At 37.1% G+C, this 20,244-nt stretch overlaps 1 protein-coding gene across 1 annotated transcript in view; it reads left to right on the plus strand.

The window, feature by feature from the left end:
* The window catches only part of KPNA3 (karyopherin subunit alpha 3), a 52,733-nt gene extending 32,824 nt beyond the window's left edge, over nt 1–19,909 (plus strand). Inside the window, exons 4-17 of the mRNA XM_075421519.1 lie at nt 38–67; nt 147–199; nt 289–384; nt 2,715–2,800; nt 5,755–5,841; nt 6,239–6,408; nt 7,466–7,510; nt 10,063–10,194; nt 11,335–11,463; nt 13,117–13,221; nt 13,357–13,428; nt 13,534–13,696; nt 14,615–14,709; nt 17,301–19,909. Coding sequence (XP_075277634.1) covers nt 38–67; nt 147–199; nt 289–384; nt 2,715–2,800; nt 5,755–5,841; nt 6,239–6,408; nt 7,466–7,510; nt 10,063–10,194; nt 11,335–11,463; nt 13,117–13,221; nt 13,357–13,428; nt 13,534–13,696; nt 14,615–14,709; nt 17,301–17,399 — 1,362 coding nt within the window. The 3' untranslated portion in view covers nt 17,400–19,909. The remainder of the gene's footprint in view (nt 1–37; nt 68–146; nt 200–288; nt 385–2,714; nt 2,801–5,754; nt 5,842–6,238; nt 6,409–7,465; nt 7,511–10,062; nt 10,195–11,334; nt 11,464–13,116; nt 13,222–13,356; nt 13,429–13,533; nt 13,697–14,614; nt 14,710–17,300) is intronic.
* The last annotated feature ends 335 nt before the right edge of the window (nt 19,910–20,244 follow it).

Consider the following 20,244-nt stretch of genomic DNA (forward strand, 5'->3'; position numbering starts at 1 on the left):
CCACAAAATTGCTAAAACTTTTTTTTTTCTTTTCAAGCAAAACGTAACACTAGAAGCTATCCTGCAGGTATGTTACGTTTAACTTTTTTTTTTAATTAGAAATGCGTGTTCTGTGCATTTTTAGGTTTCACTGCTATTTTTTTCAGAACGCCACAAGTGACAACCCAGTGATCCAACTGAGTGCTGTCCAAGCTGCAAGGTAAAAATAAATAAAGGCACAGAAATATGTTTCCTACACATTTTCCATGATTAAATTTACTTATTTTACTTTTACATTTAATTTCACAGAAAACTCCTATCCAGTGACAGAAATCCACCTATTGATGACTTAATAAAATCAGGAATTTTACCAATTCTGGTAAAATGCCTAGAAAGGGATGATAAGTAAGTATACTTTTAAAAATTTTCACCTTTACTGAAAATCTGCATCCAAAAAATCATCTCATTATTTCAAATGAAACTGCGGATTCATATCACCATATAATCTGACACAGTGGATCACATTCCATGATGATAAACCATAAATTCTCCAGGACTATTTGTTCTCCTGCTGAAATGTCATTTTATTTTTTAGAGCTTGCATGAGCATATCCAGCGAATGGAGAAAACCTTGCTAAATTTCTTATTGGTTTTGACTAGTCCGGACTTTTTTGTTAACTGTTTCTAAGAAACTTGTCTCAGACTTACTGTGTGGGTTTGTGTGAAGGTAGAGAACATGCCTGGTTGTGAACAGGGCTCTTCTCTTTGCCAGAATACACTTGTCATCTTTTTCATTAAGGTTGAAGTTGTAATGAAGTTTTCATTAGTTAAAGTTTCTAGCTTCTTTTGTTCTCACTGCAAGGTGGGTTTCCTTCTGGCTCTGTGCTGCGCTCTCATGTGATGGTACAACACAGTGAGCGTGCTCACTGTTATGATTCTTTGTTGGAAAAACAAGAGCTTCAGTAAAAGAAGTAGAGAACATTGAGCATGTAGTTGCACGAATTTAATGACATGTAAGAAAAATGCCATATTCTACAGTCCATGAGCCCATTGTTCAGATAGATAGGGGTTAACACATTCCAGGTGAATATTTTAGTCTATCTTTGCTCTCAGGCAGCCATAAGTGTATTTACAGTATTTCCATTTTCAAGGTTATTTCTGCAGCCATAAGAGCTGGAAGCTTCAAAATGCAGATTGGCATTTTGGGTATAATTTGGTGGTTGCAAAAATGTGAAGCGTGAGTAGCTTTGTTTCTAGCTTGTTCAACAAAACAGTTGCTTAGAAGGCAGCTGGCAATAATGTTCAAATCAGGATAGCGTTTTAAAATGGGTCATGAATGCCTGTCTGTTCTAGAAGCAGAGGGTTCAGTGCTGTGAAAATTCTTTTAATTTGAATTTTCTGGCCAGTTTTTGTATGATTTACTTTTGTAAATGTTTAATGAGCCTCAACTCAACGTTTTCTTAAGCAGTCCTTTTAATTATGATTGCTATATAATATTTAGTAGAGGTAAAGTCTGCAAAGACTGTATAACATATCTTTAAAGCTGCTGTTCATATTTTAACTGAAAGCTTATCACAAGAATGAAAAGGACTGACCTAGAACTAGAATTTTAACACATTTGATCCTAGAATGTAAAGGTTTATAGATAACTGCTGACAGGTACTACTTGTTTTTGCAAACCCTTATTTACACGTCTTGGGCCCTCCTGTCTAATTCTTCTCTAATCCCATCCCCAATAAATCTTTAAAATGCTTTGCAAACTAATGGACAAAAAAAGCTTAAAGGAAGCAGGTGCTGTGGCTATATATAAAACATAATTGATAAACACCCAGAGAAGCATGGAAATAAAAGATAATCACCTAACAGCAAATATTCTCTGCTCCTCCCAAAGCCAGGCACCTTACTGTTATGCTGACCACCATAAGCTGTAAACTTCTATGGCTTTTAGAACCCCTAACCTTTAGAATTTGCTTGAACAACAGTTTTCGTGCAAACTGTTTTACTGCACTGCTGTTGGCATAGGCAACAGTTGACATACATCTTGGAAGAGATGCTTCCCCAGCTTTTGTAATATTTGTAACTGATTTTATCTGCATTTAGTGTGTCAGTTTTAATGCAGGTATGATGCTATCTTTTGATACGCATGCTAGATGTTTTCCCTGTCTGTGATGAAACAGAAAAATGTGTACCAGCTTACACTTGATCTGGGATGTAATGTTAGAAGAGCCAAGTTTTTATTAGTTATGGTCAGACATGGTTAATTTACTGAGAACTACTAATGGCAGCAAGACAGTTACACTTTCTTTACTAAATATGAATGGTGTTTGGACCAGCTGGACGTGAAGAGGTCTCTGTTACCCATTAGAGAGGCATAACTAAATTTTATGACTGCTCAAAATCCTTCATACAGGAGATAGTTGGTTGTCTACAGTAGCGGTCAGCTTCACTGGTTGGTATGTGCTTCAACAACTATTACTGGTGGGTTTTTTTTATTACTAATATGAAGTCAGAATGATGAGTGGTTTACAAAGGTCCTAGAATGTAAAAACTTTTTTTTTTACAGCTTTTCCCGTGAAATGTCCAGGCATAGAGGTTTTTTTTGAAAAACTTAGCCCAGTGGCACTGCTTAAATGTAGAGTGTCTCAGAGTGGATACAGCTCATAATCCTGAAATGACCCATAAAATAATCTGCAGATCATGTTTCAACTTATTACTATAAAATTATTTCATTACAGTCCTTCATTACAATTTGAAGCTGCATGGGCATTGACTAACATAGCATCAGGCACTTCTGCACAGACTCAAGCTGTTGTACAGTCTAGTAAGTATCACAGTTTGGGTTTTGGGGAGGTGGTGGATACTGTGGGTAAAAGGGAAAAGAGGGTGTTTGGGTAACATGCCATTTGTTTTCAAAACCATTAAAATAATAACTGCGTGTCTGTTTACTTTCTCAAAAAAATTCTACCTTTCCTCTTAAACATTAATCTGTTTGTCACTAACAATAAATATTAAGGATCCCAGACCTGATTTTCCCATAAAGAAGATAATGACATATGATATAATGAGTATGACAAGAAATGTTAGTCCTGTCTAATTCTTGGGTTGATTTCTGAAATCATGTACTGTTAATTCCCCTATGGCTAAAACTTATGTTAGGAAGTAATTCTTTCTACCTCAAAGGTGTGTTCATAAATCTTAAGGTTGTTAGATACATAGTTATGTAAGGTTGCCCATTTAAATACAGAGTTAAGAAAATTACCATCCTTTCTTTCAGCTTATGATTGTTATCTCCAGTACACAGTGTGTTTGTTGTGCTGCCTTTTCTTGCGTAACCAGCCAGTAAGACTTCCATTATGAAGAGATAGGAAATAAACTCTGAAATTAACTGAAGACAAATTATTAAAATTAATTTTTGGGATTATATACATAGCTTTTATGCATCAGCATGCTTATCTTAAAACAATCACCTTTATGCTAAATAAAACATTTTGTAGCTAAACAGGAGACTGTAGATAAACAATTATATAATAAATTCTTGCCTTATTCATATTCAGTGTTTTTATATGGGGAAAATGGTGACTTAGTTATTTGATTTCTTTTTTTTCAAAGTATATGAACCTGCCTGTCAAATCAAATGCTCTTTTGTACGTTTTAGTAGCTAATAAAATATCTAACTAATTGTTAGATTCTGCATAGATAAGATATTGGATCAATAAAATTAAGAATGCTTATCAAAATAAGATTTGGATAAAAATCCAAAACCTTTAAAAAAAATAATAATCTTGAATTTGTTTCAAAAAATCTTGACATGATTTGGGCACCTCTGTTTTTAGATTGCTTTTTTGGTGTCGAAGTAGCTTTGAAAATCTCTTCCCGAGGTTTTTCGTCCTTCCCAACGTGGTCATTGGTTAATCATTGTTTCTGTCCTTTTGCAAGTCCCAGGATGTAATCATATTTGAATGAATGAATCTAGTGAAAAGGCTGTGTATATTATTAGCTTTGCAGAAAAAAATCTGGAAACAATCTTAAAGTAAAAATGAAAATTGGAATGAAAACAGATACAGCACAGCCAAAAGCATTGCTGTTACCTGAACAGTTACTAGAAGTTCAGGCTGGGATACATCTCTCCCAAAATCTGTTTAGCTAATGCTTGAGAAGGAGAAAATGTGATAAAATTACTTCGAAGAAGCAAAAAGCATTTTCCCAGCTGTACTCCTGAAAAGAAAATGGAAGAAGTTGAGTCGAAAAGCCTTGCTGCTTTGGCTGGGAGGTGACTGAGGGAAAACAGCCTCCCAGCTCTACTTTCTCTCGATAAGGGACAGTCTGAGGAAACAAAGCCATAGGCCCTGGAAGCTATGGGAGAGGCTGGTGAGGCCTAAGTGCAAAAGGCAGTGGCCTCCTGCAATCAAGAGGGACAGATGGCAATTGGAAGGCCCAGCAAAAGAGGAGAAGTACTATACACACAGAATAGATCTTGGCCAATTTGGAGCAGAAGTAATTAATTTTTTGAGAGAAGTAGCTCAGATTACCTGCAACTCGTGCTTTCACAGACTGTCGTCCTGCTTGAGTGTTGGTATGAAATAATTTCATTCATGCTTTTGAAAGCATACCAGGATTGCAATCTAATATAAACTACATACTTGACCCTCCTCTCTGAAATGTGTTGACTACACGTATGGCTGAAGTGTGATCTCAGTAATCGCTGAGAAGGAAGGTAGAATATTCCACTTCAGCTAATGGGAGTGGGAGGATTGTTACAGGAACAGCGAGAGTGTTCTTTAGCAACAGTGTGTTGCTGTCCCTCCAGACTTGTCACATGTAGGCAATTGCTGAATTACTCATCTAAGGCGGGGAAGGAATTTTACGTTGTCTTTATTCTTCATCACGCTGTATTTTTCAGGAAAATCCATTGGGTTTTTGGCTTATCACATGTAAAATTATCAACAGTGTATTGATTCACAGTTGTTCACAAATTGTGTTCCAATTTTTTAAAATTTCTGAAGCTATTTCCGCAAGAAAAAATATTCTTTCCTTCAACAGTGTATAAATTGATCCATTTTACCTTGCTCAGAAAGACTATAGGACGAGTATGATCATATATAGATTTCAAAAATTGCTGCAAGAATTACTGTCTTTCAGTCATTATGGGTTGTCTGAAGGGAAGTAGTGCATGAGAATAGTAGAGGGATGGTTTCTTAGCTCTATTAAATGTATCTAATTCAGCAGAGACTGATATCTAAAATCAGTACCACTTCCTTAATCTGGTATGTTGCCTGCGTTATGCAAGAGCAAATTAAAATGTGTCTTAGGACTGGCAGATGGATGTAAATCTTCACTGCATATGGAAACTAACTATAGCTGCTTCTTGGGAGGAAGCTATTTTCTTAAAGTCAAGATCTGAAACACGTTTGCACGAGTAGGCATGTCATTCTGCTATGTATGTATTGTGATCTTGGGTAACTGGAAAATCTGAATTACCAGGACATAAACCTAGCACCTACATGCTTGAGGCCCTTGTGAATCACTTTGAGAAATACAGGGAAATGTTTAAATGCGGGGAGCACTGCTGTTTAGTAGTTGCTTGTTCTCAAGTCTGTTTTTTCCCCTATGTATATATCTATGGAGATGTAGAACTGAGGTTTTGTATGCTCTTCATAGTAGAAACTTGTATCTTGGCATAAGGAATGGTAGCGAAAGTGTTTTGTATTAATCAATGAAAATATTGTGCATACACCTTGCTCCAGTAAAAACAGATCTGATCTTTGCATTCTGTAGATGCAGTACCGCTTTTCTTGAGACTACTTCATTCACCACACCAGAATGTTTGTGAGCAAGCTGTCTGGGCTCTCGGAAATATTATAGGTAACTCTTGCTGTTGTTATAATGATTTGAATTCAGGGAGCGTTTCATTTTAGAATTTGACTTTTTGAACATTGGCATTATCATATGAGACTATGTTTCCTCTAAATTCTGTAGCTTAATATAATTTTTCATGTGGCCAGAGTTACATATGTATATCCTGGTTTTTTTCTAAAGAATAGTATCACTTGCGGCACAAAATATTAACAGGATAAATTTTGTGTCTAGTAAAATATACATACATATCTGTACGTATGTATATTTAATTGAACACGAAGTGTTAGTAGCAGATGATCAGTGAGGAAACATAGAATTTCAGTATCCCAACATGTCATTGCATACATTTCAGGATTTTCCATTCTTAATGTAATTTCTTTTACAACAATTTTCATTTCTGTAGGTGATGGTCCTCAGTGTAGAGATTATGTCATATCACTGGGAGTTGTCAAACCTCTTCTGTCCTTCATCAATCCCTCCATTCCCATCACCTTCCTTCGGAACGTCACATGGGTCATTGTAAATCTCTGCAGGAATAAGGACCCCCCACCGCCTATGGAGACAGTTCAGGAGGTAAATAAAGAATTGCGAGACAGATAATTTCTTATATTCTGGGCTAGAGGCCAAATGTTTTACATTGTCATACTATGAATTTATGCATGTATTTTGCTACTGTCTTGTGCCACTTACCAGTTGTTAAATGAAGTAATTTGACCAATTTGATTCTTCTTACTAAGGCTGTAAAAAAGGTATTTATAGCATTTGAAACTGAGTAAGACTAAAGACTGATGAACCGTATATTAAAGTAGACACAACAAAAAATCAACACACTAGAAAGTGTTAACATACTCAGCATTTCATGTTTTTATCAAAAAAGGCTATGAATGTGATTCTGCATATAGAAGTATTCAAATGTAATTATTTTCAGTAAGAGGCAATGTGAGCAAACTAGTGAATGTAGTGTAGTTTGTGTTTCGACTAGCTATGAACATGCAGTTGGTGTCAAGTCCTCATGTGAGAAGAGGAGCATCTGAAAATCCATTTAAACTGGTGAACAGAGCAAACGCGGTGTTTATAGAGTAGGGCACAGCTAGTGAAGCCATGTGAAATATAATACTATTAGCAACTAAACTTTAATGAAATTTTAAAAACGAAATGGACAACGGGCAAACTTCTGCAAGTGATACTTTACCAAATAAAAAACCCTGCTCTGAGCAGTCTTATCATGGCACAGTTTTATATTTTCTTCATACATTAAAGAAAACTAAAATTTTACTTTAATCCAAGGGGGTTTTATGTATTGATATTGGGCTAATTATTGTATTGTGCAGTAACAAAGCTTTCAAAATAGCAGGGGAATGTCTTATCTCTGCTTGTTTCCTTTCAAAATATAGTCAAATATAGTCTGTTCTCTGTGTGTCTTTGAAATATAGTACTGGCTTGTATTTTTTCAAATTTTAAATATAATATATATTTTATACATTCTTTGATGGAATGACCAGCTGCTGGGAGGTGTGTGAATGCAATATGCTAATACAGTCTGAAGCTAAGCTTTGTGACTACAGTACTTGGATTCATGATTGTACAGCCATTTTTATTCTATAGTAATGACCGATGAACTTCTTTTCAGATTTTGCCAGCATTGTGTGTTCTCATTTACCATACAGATATAAACGTAAGTAATTTCTAAAGTTTTAGATATTTAGATTCTTCCTTTTCTCTAGAGAGAAAATGCTGCAAAATTGTGTTTGTGGCAAACTTGTTTTTGTGTATTAATTTATATACAGTTAAGTAGTAAACGCACAACTAGATATGAAGACTAATATAATTGTAGTCATTCAGAGCATGACAAAGAAAGTGCAAACACCATTTCTGAAATGTCTTTTTTAAAAGTTTTTTTATCCTTTATATTAGAAACTACATTAAAAAAAAATCTTGTGGAATTTAGCACTAGAAATTTAAAGTGCCAGCTTTACCATCAGCTTCACATTAATTCTGCCCCAGTTTATGATTTTGCATAGATGATATATAATGCATGTGTAGAAGAGATATATATATATATATATATAAAAAATTCTGCATATCAGTCCAACCAAATACTGTGAACATATGGTAAATCTGACTTTCGTAACCTGTTGGGAGCCTGATTTTGCAACCTGTTTAACTAAGAAAATCACATATGAAAATATACTTAAATATGTGGCACCTTTGACAACTTTTCTTCAGGTTTTTAATACTAAACCTTCAGTACTTCCCATATTCCTGATCCATGGGTTTACATATATTTTCCGAGTAAAGTCCCAGAGGGGTGGACTTTCCTTCTGAAGTCTTATAGTGGGACTTCAGCAACAAAGATCTGTGTAACCAAGGGATGCTGAGCTGCTCTTTTCCTCCTCCTCTTGTCAGACCTCTGTGTATCTTTGGCTCTTGCTCCCTATAGTGATCCTTCAATGAGGGAACAGGACTTGAACCCTTGTGGTGGGTCTGGGGATAGAGTGCAAGATTGGTAGAACTGTCTTCTGTTACTTCCACACTGTGATAGTGGTGTTTCTGCTGCTCTTTTAATGGTGAAGTGGGCCTGGCTCTGCAAAAGATTTGTGAACAGTTTAATCTGGGATTGTGCCAGGGTTTTCCCGGTGTAATGTGAGTGGGAGACAGCACATGGTGACTTTTGAATTCGTAGTTTGGACAAACCTGAGTGGAAATTCATAGCAAAACCAAACATACTTCTAACCTAGAGACTTTTTTCCCCTAACAAAATTGAAAGCTTTTGCAAGCAATGATTGTGTGAGAGCTTCTTGAAGCAGATACGAGACTGTGATGCCAGGTTTTGACTGATCTCAATTAGTGTGCCCGTCTTTTTGATCCTGAGAGTCAGGTGCTAGTGTGGACGTACCAGTCTGGTCCCAACCTCTTTGCACTGGAGCGGCAGACCGATCTTTGGAGATGAGTCAGTGATGCAGGTGCATCAGCCAACAGTCCTGTGAGTGCTTCTGGCAGCTGCTGCTCCCATAACTGACAGGGCTGTGGGACAGCAAACTGGTGAGGCATCTCTCACAGCTTCTGCTGCCATACTGACTCCACGGCAGCACATTCTGCTGTCCCTGCGGCATTAGCAGGCGAGGGCAACAGCAGGCTGTGTCAAGAAAGCATTAGGTCTGTGCTGTCTTGTCCGTGGAGCTGGGTGGAAGCAGCCTGTGGCTCAGGACTTTGAAGTCCTTCCTATGTTTCAGTACTGTATTATTTAGATATCTTAACAGCTGGAAATTTTAAATGGCTGTCTGCTTTAAAAGTAGAGTAGATCTAGATACCTCAACAGATCATGCCCTCAGTGGGGGCCAGGTTTCTCTCCCTGCAGTTCCTAATGTCATCTCTAAGCAATGGGATATCCCGCTTTCTCCTGACGTTGTTTCTGCTTCAGATACTACCTTTCAATGACTGCAACTTTTGTACCTTTGCTTTTTTGAGGGCTCTCAAATCATCCTGATCAAGTCATCAGACTTAGTCTCCATTTTCTTTCAGATACCAAGATTGCCCTGCGTGATAGTCATTTCTCTGTGGGTTTTCACTTTGCTTGAACAATTGTCACCTTGCAATAGTTGCTAGTCCTTTAAGTTGGTATAAGAACTCCTTTCCTTTGCTGTGGATTTTAATCTTAATGTGAAGGCAAAAAAAGGCACACATCCAGAACAGTTTGCAGTTTGACTTCAGAACTGCACTGTGGATCAGGAATGCTAAGGTGTAGATAGATTGATTAGAGACTAAGGGGATTTAGGTATTCTGTAACCAAAAGATAACACAGCTAACAAATTACAGCAGTGCTAGGAGGCTGAGTTGGTATTTTCTTTAGAAAGTTACTCGCACAAGTACTTGTCTGAGCTGGTTGTCTATCTTTGCAATGCAAATCAAGTCCAACAGTTTACCTGTGTGATATGTTGTATGCTGTCACTTTATGCACCAAAATGTGGTAATTAATTAAAATTTTTTTGAGAGGGGATATACAGGAATTACTATTATGGGACAAATGGCCCCAGTTTCCATAGCTGTACACAATAATCTAAGATTTTACTAATCAAGTCTCGTCGTAATGTTTGAGTTTTTCCTGTAACTAAATTGCAAGCTCTTTTTTTTCCCCCCTAGACATGTGGAATGTTGATCACTAAATCAAGACTCCATTGTATGGATTTTACTGTTCAATGTGTAAACCATGTTCTTTCCAACTTGTAGATTCTTGTGGACACTGTTTGGGCTTTGTCCTACTTAACAGACGGCGGAAATGAACAGATACAAATGGTGATTGATTCAGGAGTTGTACCTTTTCTAGTTCCCCTTCTGAGTCATCAGGAGGTTAAAGTTCAAGTAAGTCTGGTTCAGTTGCTATTGAATAGTCCTTTGTAAGCTATTTTCTAAAAAATGTGCCTGAGAGCATTTATTAGTGGAGTACTGAGATGAGCATTTATAGATTTGTTTGTTGCAGGTAAAACTGAACAAAAGAGGTTACCTACACTTGGGAAAAAAGATTGTTAAAATGAACGAAAACTCAAACAAAACAGTTCTAATATAGTTTTCAGTGACATGTTTAACTTCCATTGTGTGATTTACCAGGGGCACCTTCCTTTCGTAGTCCTGAAACATTTAATGACAGCAGATTCTACGTTTTGCAGAATTCAAGTTATATGCTCTTTTCTGTTGCTGCATACATGGTTGTGCATATTCTGTCTGAATAGCTTATAGAAATCAATGAATATTTTGGGACCTTTTGAATGTTAAAATATTTGCAGATGCAGAGTCCTTGTAGTAAAGTAAATTTCTAATTAGCTACAAAAAGTAGGTTAATTGAGCTTGTTTGAAGAATTTCAAAGACAAAGGAAACTAGAAGTTAGTGTGTGCTTGATTTTTATAAACCAGCTGTTGTAACTGGTGCTGTGTGTTTGTTGTGTTTGTTTAGTTTGTACTTTGGATGAGACTTGGCTGTCTTGCAATTTGTCAGACCAGTTCACTTGATGAAAAGGAGTCTCTCCAGTATTCTGTCACTTGTAAAGCATTTAATAACCGATACATAAAGACATAAAGTCCACTTCTGAAAGTCAACTGGGAGTCAGTAAGAAGAAAAGTAGTCATGGGTTTTTTTAATTCTGTAGCAGAGAGCTGAATGGAGAAGTAATCAGCCTTGGCAGACACAGTCAAAGCCTAGAAACAGTTGATGTAATTGTAACTCAGATCAGATATGTGATGAATTAACTCCTCTATTGTTTTCATATTCTTTTCATTTTTAATCTTTACACTTTGAGTTGAGCTGCAGTGCGTCTATTCAGTAAAATGCTGTACTGTGCGTTTCTGTTTTGATGAAACAGTACCCATTTTTAGGATGAAGTGCTAAATTGTATTTTGCAAATTCTTTTTGTAAAGAGATGTCCTAAAACACTCTTTGTTTTAGCATAAGTAACAGCAATGTCTTTAACATGCAATTTTTTTTTCTTTCCCACTTTGGATATTCAGACAGCAGCACTGAGAGCAGTAGGCAACATAGTAACTGGTACTGATGAACAGACACAAGTTGTTCTCAATTGTGATGTTTTGTCCTATTTCCCAAATCTCCTGACGCATCCAAAAGAGAAGATAAATAAGGTATGATTTGTTTCTTCGTAACGAGATGTTTTTGTTTAAGAAATAAAACAGTGGCATGTTACAGAAGAATTTCTTACAGCTATGATCTCTGGCATGTGAGCAATTTTGTATAAAGACGCAGCCTTTGAGGCTGGTGCTTAATTAGGGCTAAAGCCAAACAGGCATAATGAGGATCCACGCATTGGTGTTGATGCCTAGTGCTTTTGGGGAGGACTGATGGTTTTTGGAGTGTGATACTTTTTTTCGTTTGCGAAGTGAGTAACTGGCTAACTTGCATTATAGCTTTTCGTAACTAGAGTGTGTTACTTTTGGTTGAGTCCAGTGAGTTGATCGAGTCAGTTTTTCCACTCCACCTTTTCATAGTGGAGTTCGTTCTTTTGTCTGTCTTCACATTCAAGGATGTAGGGAGTGCCACTGTCCTGTTCTGAAAACTCTCACTGCATTTACTTTCCTTCCTTTTGGCTGAGGTAACTTCACTGCTGCAAGGACTGTATTGAATAGGGGGAGTTAGGTGAAAGAAAGTGATCAGTACACTCTTTTCCAGAGCTGTATTTCATGTTATTTGCATTTTTTAAAAAAATCATTGTGCTGTATTCCACTGCAAAGATAGGACTGGTTGAGGCAGCGGCTTTTCTGTTTAGCTTACGCGATTCCCCCACTTAGCGTGCCATTGAGAGAAAATCTGTTTGTGAGAAATCTGTGTTTCTTCAGGCCCTGTCAACTGTGGAGAACTCTGAAGAAGTTATCTATGACAGTTCAAGCTGCTGTGATTTGTTTCTCCCTGCCCTTGAAGAGTTCTTTTTGAATGCCAAGAAAGGAATTATGTATAAGGGGAGTCTAGAAATGCTTTAAGTGTATGTTGTTAGGGGTAAATACAAATAAAAGCAAGATAGACATCCCTAAAAATGGAACCCATTACAGTTTTTTCCTGTAGTACTTCATAACTGGCTGCTTGCCACATCTGTTTGTCTTTCACTTAAGACTGGAGCCTTTTTAAGATGTTCTGGATTGCCTGGACGAGTAACCAGGAATTTGTAACTGCCATTAGACAGGTGTTAGCTATGCTGATGAACCACCTGAAGGAGATAACTGCTGAGTAAAGTCTAGGGACTGAGAGTCCTGTCTGATCCTTGGATGAGCTTGGTGAGCTCCGCTTCATGTTTCAGGAAAAAAACGGGATCTGGAGTTGGTCTTCCTTGTATCAGCACAGAGAGCTACTGATGAGCTGTCAGTAGTAGGATTACTCCTTTTTTATATGAGGTTTTACCAGTTTTCCTATTTTCTTTGCAAAACTGATTGAAAGTTTAAAACATGGTTGCGACTTCAGCAGTGCAAAGTGGATGTAAGGTTTAAGTCAGTATTGCGCCTGATGTATGGAGACACTCCTTGTGGAAGTAATGATCTGGCCCAATGGATTAATCATACCAATTTTGCATTGATCCCCTGCATGTTTGGCTTCAAGGTGCGATAAAGACTTGTGTGCTAGAAGTGCTGCTGGGGAGGAAACCTGGAGGCTGTGTTTAGTGATCGGTCATGGTACGATTTTAGGTTTTGAGGTTGTTTTGTGTAGTTTGGATGTTGGGTTGGTTTTTTTTTTTCATCTGTTGACTAGTTGTTAAAAGTGTTCTGCTTTTTTGTTTTGTCCAATTGTAGGAAGCAGTTTGGTTCCTTTCCAATATCACAGCAGGAAACCAGCAACAAGTTCAGGCTGTAATAGATGCTGGGCTAATCCCTATGATCATACACCAGCTGGCTAAGGTCAGTCAAACTATCAGCTATGCAAGTTGTCATCCTCTTTTTATAAATCTGACATGAGGAGTCTGTGATTTTTAGTAATAAGCTTGACAGATGTTTCCATGCTGATTTTAATGAGATATTAATTTTATTTTTCAGGGGGACTTTGGAACACAAAAGGAAGCTGCTTGGGCAATTAGCAATTTGACAATAAGTGGGAGAAAAGATCAGGTATGTGTAGTGGGATTTCAAATTGCCACTAAAATGTTCCACATGCAGCCATTTGTAGGAAGCACAATGTTGAAAGTTTTTTTTTTTTATTCTTTGATTATTTAGGTTGAATACCTTGTACAGCAAAATGTAATCCCACCGTTCTGCAATCTACTCTCAGTAAAGGATTCTCAAGTGGTACAGGTGGTGCTGGATGGTCTGAAAAATATCCTGATAATGGCTGGTGATGAGGCTAGCACAATAGCTGAAATTATAGAAGAGTGTGGAGGTAAGTGCTTATTAGGCTTTTAAAAAATTCAATTTGCTAGACAGCATTCTATATTCCCCTTGCTGCCCTTGATATTTACTACAGCTTTTTTTTTTTTAACCATGGGCTATTTGAATAAGCAAGTGAGACTTGTAATGAGAGAAAAGGCTTTTTTTTCTGTTTAGTTTGGTTTAGGGATGGTCATGTTGGAGGCAATTGTTGAAGGAGCTTTCTGTAGCTTAGATATTTTTTAGGTTTAAATGATAATTGTACTACTTTTCATCTGATTACTGAATATACTTCGTTTTGTGGTAAAACATACAATTCTTGCTTTATGGCTTTCGAAGGAGTTGTTAGGGTCAAATTTCATTACAGACCAAAGCAGGATGAGGAGTCGGACTGTTGCAATCCAAGTTTTAACACATGTTAATTAATGTCTCATAGTAAGATAGCAGTAAAGGGATGTTTAAGAACTTGCTATACTGGACATTTTTCCCTTGTATCATACAATATCCAGCTCTTGGTGTGAGACTTTATCGCCTTGTTGTTTTAAACTCATACGCAACACACAAAACAAGCCACTTCCTTTTGGTGATGTACAGAAAGCACAGTAACTGGAACAAAAACTATGTAGTAGCTTACATATGTAGTACGTACTATGTATGTAGTTTTATCTATAAAGAAAGAAGTTTCTATTATTCCTTCTTCATAAATTGTGATATTCCATGGTGTGCAAAGGTTCACAAACTACTTTTTTTTCCATCTTGGAGACAGACAGATATTTTGTTAGACAATGTTTGCAAACAGAACCTATGTCTTTTCTCGTATGTTTCAATAGTAATGTAGTAATTATTTTTCTTAGTTTAGTTTTTTCAAAATAGTCAGTAATTCACTTTAGTTTAAACTTGTAAAAACTCTTCTCCATTTTCTTTTATCCAGGGTTAGAGAAAATTGAAGCCTTGCAACAGCACGAGAATGAAGACATTTATAAACTAGCATTTGAAATCATAGATCAGTATTTCTCTGGTGATGATGTAAGTACATTAAAGATTGAAGAGAGTGTGTGTGTTGTGCTGTTAGCTCAGTATGTACATTGTCACTGTTCCTCAGTTCCAATTGTCATGAGCATAGGTTATCTGGGAAGTCGGTTTTCTTGTTCCCGTTTCAGTACAGCTTCCCATAATTGAAAATCTTTGAAGAGTTTTTCAATACCAAGAATTTTCTTCAGCAACATCAAGATGACTGCTCTCATTTTGTCTAATAAATTGATTGACACTGACCTAATTTTGTCACACTAACATGTAAATTGACATGTAATTGTGATTGGAATCTAAACAGTTCTCTGGCTCTCCTTTTTACTTTCTTGTACATCAGCCTTTGGAGTGGGGGGTGGATCCTTATTTTCAGATAGATAACTTTCAGCTCTGTAGTTGCTCAGTCTGAATTCTGCATTGAAGAGAGGCATCAAAACTGTAATGCTTTCTGCAGCTGATTGATCTAGACCATCTGATATTTTGTTGCACCCTGATTAGGTATTTTGACCCTTTGGGTTCTCGCTCTTTCTGCTGCTGGCTGCTTGTGAGTGTCTCAGAAGTACTTCAACAAGCAATTTGAAGACAAATAATAATTACCTTTTCTAGGCCATTCAGGGTGTCTGTAGTTCTGCAGCCTAGCTGAACTAGGTCTTCAGTTCTTCTCTTAAATTGAACTCTCCAGATGCCAGCTCCAACTTTAGACCTCCTTTATTTTCAATTCATGGGCCCATCATATGTGATTGTAAAGTTAGCCATCAGAAGTTAAGATAAAAGTTCCCTATGCTTTTAGTGATTCTGTGAGCAATGTCTAATAGTCTCCATAATGGCTCTGAGACTTCTGTAGCTAACCGAAGAGCAGTTTAGTTGGTGTGGGTGGAAAAATATCCCTTTTGAGGTTAGTACTCCCTTCTGTGTATTTACTTTTTACATAAACTAATGCAACTCGATTTGTGCCTGATTTGCTGAATTTACCTCCTTTACGCAGGAGCAAAACTTCAGATTATTGTTTATACTGTTACCATGTTTTCTGGGGCTTCTGAAACTCAAAATCATAGAAATTCCATGACTGGGAGATAGGAGTTATAACATACTGCCTGAAAATTTGTCTGGCTTTAACTATAAGTAGGAAAATAACCCTTGTCATTTGAGGACTGGGACACACACACACAACACCAAACACCAAACCAAAACAAAAACCCCAACACAAACAGACAAATAAAAAAACCCAGAAAGTCCAAATTGCCCTAGGGTGACAAGACACTGATTATGTTAGTGTCCTTGGCAGTGTTCAGATTGACTGCCCAGGAGTATTCCTGCCTTCTGTCACTTCAGGATCTTCTGTATTCTCAGGAGATGTTGCTGGCTACTAGATATCCCTTCGCTGTTAATCCCATCTGCTCCTTTGCTGAGCCCTGTAAAGTGCACAGGCATCTACTTTGTGACCAGCACTAATGGCTTCCTGACTTTAGTTTATTGTGTTGAAGGCATGTGAACTTAGGTAGCGTTGCTTTGTAGTACCCAGAAGTGCTAATCTATCAACTTACAAACATTTTGCAAAGCATTTCTAAAACAGATTTGGTCATCATGACGTGCCCTGCTCTTCCTCCTGAGGATCATTGCTGTCACCAAAGGCCTTAATCTCTCCCTCCAATTTAGGTATTGTCACCCAAAGTAAAGGGAAACAAAGATTTTAGGTGAGTCAGTTCTGCTGTCTGATCTACTCCAAAGCCAGATCTCAGAAAGCTATTTAGGCCCCCACACAAGGGCTCTTAACTGCTGCAGAATGACACTCAGTTTGAAATGAGGTGTGGTTCCTGCAGTCTGGTTTGTAGGGGTGGTGTGCCCAGAGAACAGATGCAGCTGGTGATTTGGAGGAGGACGGGTAGGCTTTGGAGTTGTGCGTGTTGATGCTACTGACCAGGTTATTTGCTCCTAGAGGCAGTGAATACTGAAATTCTAACAGCTCAGAGGAAGTTGGGTGAAGTTGGATACTGATGCCTTGCATTCTATATCCATGGAGTAATGATATAATTTGGATTATATATTTTATATATATATATATATATAAAATGGATTTAAAAAATTTCAGATTGCACTTATGAGAGCTATATAAAACTGCTCTGAAATGAGTAATTCTATCAAAATCTGAAGGAAAGAGGAGATACTGAATACTTTTAAGCTTTATGTAAGTATTTCTATCAGCTGCTGAAAAAAAATTATTTTCATGTTGAAAGAAAACTGGAGATAGTACAAAACTAATTTTGGAATTCACAACTGGTGATTAGCCAGCTCCAGAAGTACTAAAAATTGGCATTGAAAATTAAATCACACAACTAAAATAGCAACTGCTTTGACCAAGCAGCAGCCCAGTCTCTAACCATTTCAATTTTCTGTTTCCCTAATGGTATTAGAGCAGAGTTGGTGTGTTGTTCTTTTTAAACATATTTGAGAATTGAATTGGGAAAACTGATCTAATTTTATTGCAATAATATTTTAAAAAAGAAAATATTAACACTTGTGAATCTCTTCTACGTGTGCTGAACTGTGAGGGAAACAGGCCTCTCATGCACTTTTGTTGTTGTATTTTATAGATCGATGAAGATCCCAGTCTCATTCCCGAAGCTACTCAAGGAGGTACTTACAACTTTGACCCAACGGCCAACCTTCAAACAAAAGAATTTAATTTTTAAGTTCGAAAAAGTGCAGCTTCTCTGTCCCACACCAGTATGAAGCACCACCAGATGGCTACCAAGTGAAGAAACAAAAGGCTCCAAGACACACATGCCTCTTCGTTTTGATGCTTCTAAAGCAAGCCATGTATCGGTCACTTTGCAGTTGCCAAACGTCACTATCCCATGGACTGTAAATGCATATGCATGATCTCTTAAACTGTTTCAGAATTCTTTTTAACAGTCCCAACTACCTTTTTTTGCCTTTTTCCTGGTGCCACATGCTGACAACCGCAATTTGCAGTTTTGTTAAGAATATTCCATAGTGGTGGCACATTGGCTTTCCACGGAAAAGCAGCTTCTTTGGAAAATGGTGCGCTGTGGATCAAGACACTTTGGTATGATGCGTACATTTTGGAAGACTTTACAGGGGCCCAGTTTGCTCTGAGCCTCCATCATCATCCTCCACAAACATATTTTCATATACTTTATGTGGAAGAATAGATTCGAAAATGCAAGCCAAATGAATTTCAATGGTGAAACTGAAATAAAAGTAACTTAAAAAAACAAAAAAAAAACCAAAAAAAAAACCAACACTTGGCAATTGATTAAACACTTAAGTTTAAAAAAAACAAAAAAAACTACTTCAGCTATCAGTAATTGATGTGTGTTCATTAACTGCCTCAGAAACCAGGGTTGGAGAATGAACTGTAGATTTGGACTGGTAAAGCTTTTGCCATTATACCTAATTTTTGAGAACAGCGAGCCCTATTTGACCACTCACTTCAGCCTGTGTGTTCCTGCTGTTTTGAAGTAATCAAATGCTGTGCATGGTATTTTACCTGAGCTACAACCTGTTATGGACTTGAACTTCTGTTTAAGCTGAAAGCAAGAGTCCCAGACTGTAGAGAGAGAAAAAAAAAATCTGTCCAAAAAATGTATTAGTTAAAAAGAATCTTGCTTTCAACTTTCAGTAGTCAGTATATTTTGTTTTAAATTGATAATTGGATATGGTTGATTTATATTGGGTTTAAACTGTGGAGCTTTCATGTTTACTGTAATTTAGTCTTAAACTATTTTTTACTTAGTAACCAGTGCTTATGATGATGTGGTTGGCAACAAACCAGCAACTACGTAGAAGCGTCATAAAAGCTTCATTCTTGGAGTATCGGAAGAGTAACTCGGATATTAGTCTCAAATCTTATCCATGTGATTAAAAAAAGATGCAAACTGGTTGATGTGTGAGGCTGTATGAAAGCTGCCGCTATTCAGCATAAACCTGATGTGCAGCGCACATTAAATAACTTTACATAAGGTATGTGAGGTCATTGCTTTTGGAAAATCATCTGACCCAGTCATTTTCAAAGGGAATTTGGTATTGCTGGGGTGAAGATTGATAACTTTGAAATTCTGTAAGCTATCACACAAACTGGTTTTGTTGCTGTTGTTTACTGGGTGTAATTTCCCAATGCATTGATGTGAAGGGATAGAAAAATCTAAACTAACTTAGTTATTGGATGTGGGTTGTATTTACTGTGATGAAGATAAGGACAGATGCCATCAGAGCTTTGTGGATCAGCTGTTTTTCCACTGATGAACAACGCATAGCAGGTGTGCATTCATTAAATATATATCTGCCAAGGTGGAGCCACTTTAAAGAGTGAGTTGTCTTGTATCTCAGCTGGATACAAGTGTATGTTTAAACTGCAAGATTTTTACTTGCTAGATAATCTGTTTTAATATAGTGGTTTGGCCTCTGATTATTTATAGGTTTTATAAATTTTAGAATCAATTTCTCTTTAAGGTGGCTCAGATTTTTCAACTCTTGTGCACATAAAATTGAGTTGAAGTTCATTGTGCCTTTTTTCTTTTCCCAGAAGTTGAGTTGAAGCTTCATATGGTAACTGCATCCTATTCACACACTATAGTTTAAAAATCTTGAAACTGTGTGGTGTTCGCTAAAAAACTAAACAATAAAAAGTCAAAGTTAGGTAAGGTCACAAAGTTTTTGTGAAATTAGAGTTCCAGCAGATGTTATTGTGAACAAATATTTCCCCCCTTCTAATTCAATTCAGTCTCCCTGTATGCCGTATAGACTGACAGATACCCTGTTCGGCCTGCACTCGCTATTACCCTAGAGATTACGTACGAATTGATACTGAAACAACAGTTTCCCACTACTGTGAAGATTTGGTCCTTTTCTTGCACTCAATGCATTACATTGAAAGTGAACATCGGAGAACTGGGTAAGGCAGGACAAAGCGTTTCCTCAGTTCTTTCTGTTGTGACCTTATCAGCTTTTGATTGGGATTGCACCATTTCATAGTTAATAAAGGAAACAAAGTATATTGCTGCACTTTTACGTTTTCAGAACAGTGTTTAAAATTGCATTGTTTTTATTATTTTTTTAAACTATCAGTTAAAATAGACTAAAACGTTCTTTCAAAGAGGCATCTAAATGTGTTCCTAATTTTGTATATGGGCTTAGGTTTTGTAACCAATAAAAAGCTGCTATCAAATACTATAAAAAATTCAAGAACTTATTTTGAAGATTATGAAACTGCTTAGTCTTCACTGATTGACTTAGGGGTTTTTGTCTTTGACTAGGTATTAGTTAGCAGAGCTCTGCGGCAAAGTTTAAAGTACGTTACAAGACTGAATAAGCTAGTGCAGTCATCTCCGAAGCTTTGGATGCTGTTCAGTACGGAGTTTCATACTTTTTCAGGAGATGTTCCCCAAACCTGTACAGGAGGCTGTGGTAAGTGGGCTGCAGCTGATCCATGTAACTATTGAACAGTGACTTCAGTTTAAAGGCTTGAAGGTGCACCAGAGCGTCGTGAAACTTTCAGAGTCTTTTTCTACCTCC

This window comes from Opisthocomus hoazin, chromosome 1 (genome assembly GCF_030867145.1).
Source record: "Opisthocomus hoazin isolate bOpiHoa1 chromosome 1, bOpiHoa1.hap1, whole genome shotgun sequence".
In the NCBI taxonomy this organism is placed as follows: domain Eukaryota; kingdom Metazoa; phylum Chordata; class Aves; order Opisthocomiformes; family Opisthocomidae; genus Opisthocomus; species Opisthocomus hoazin.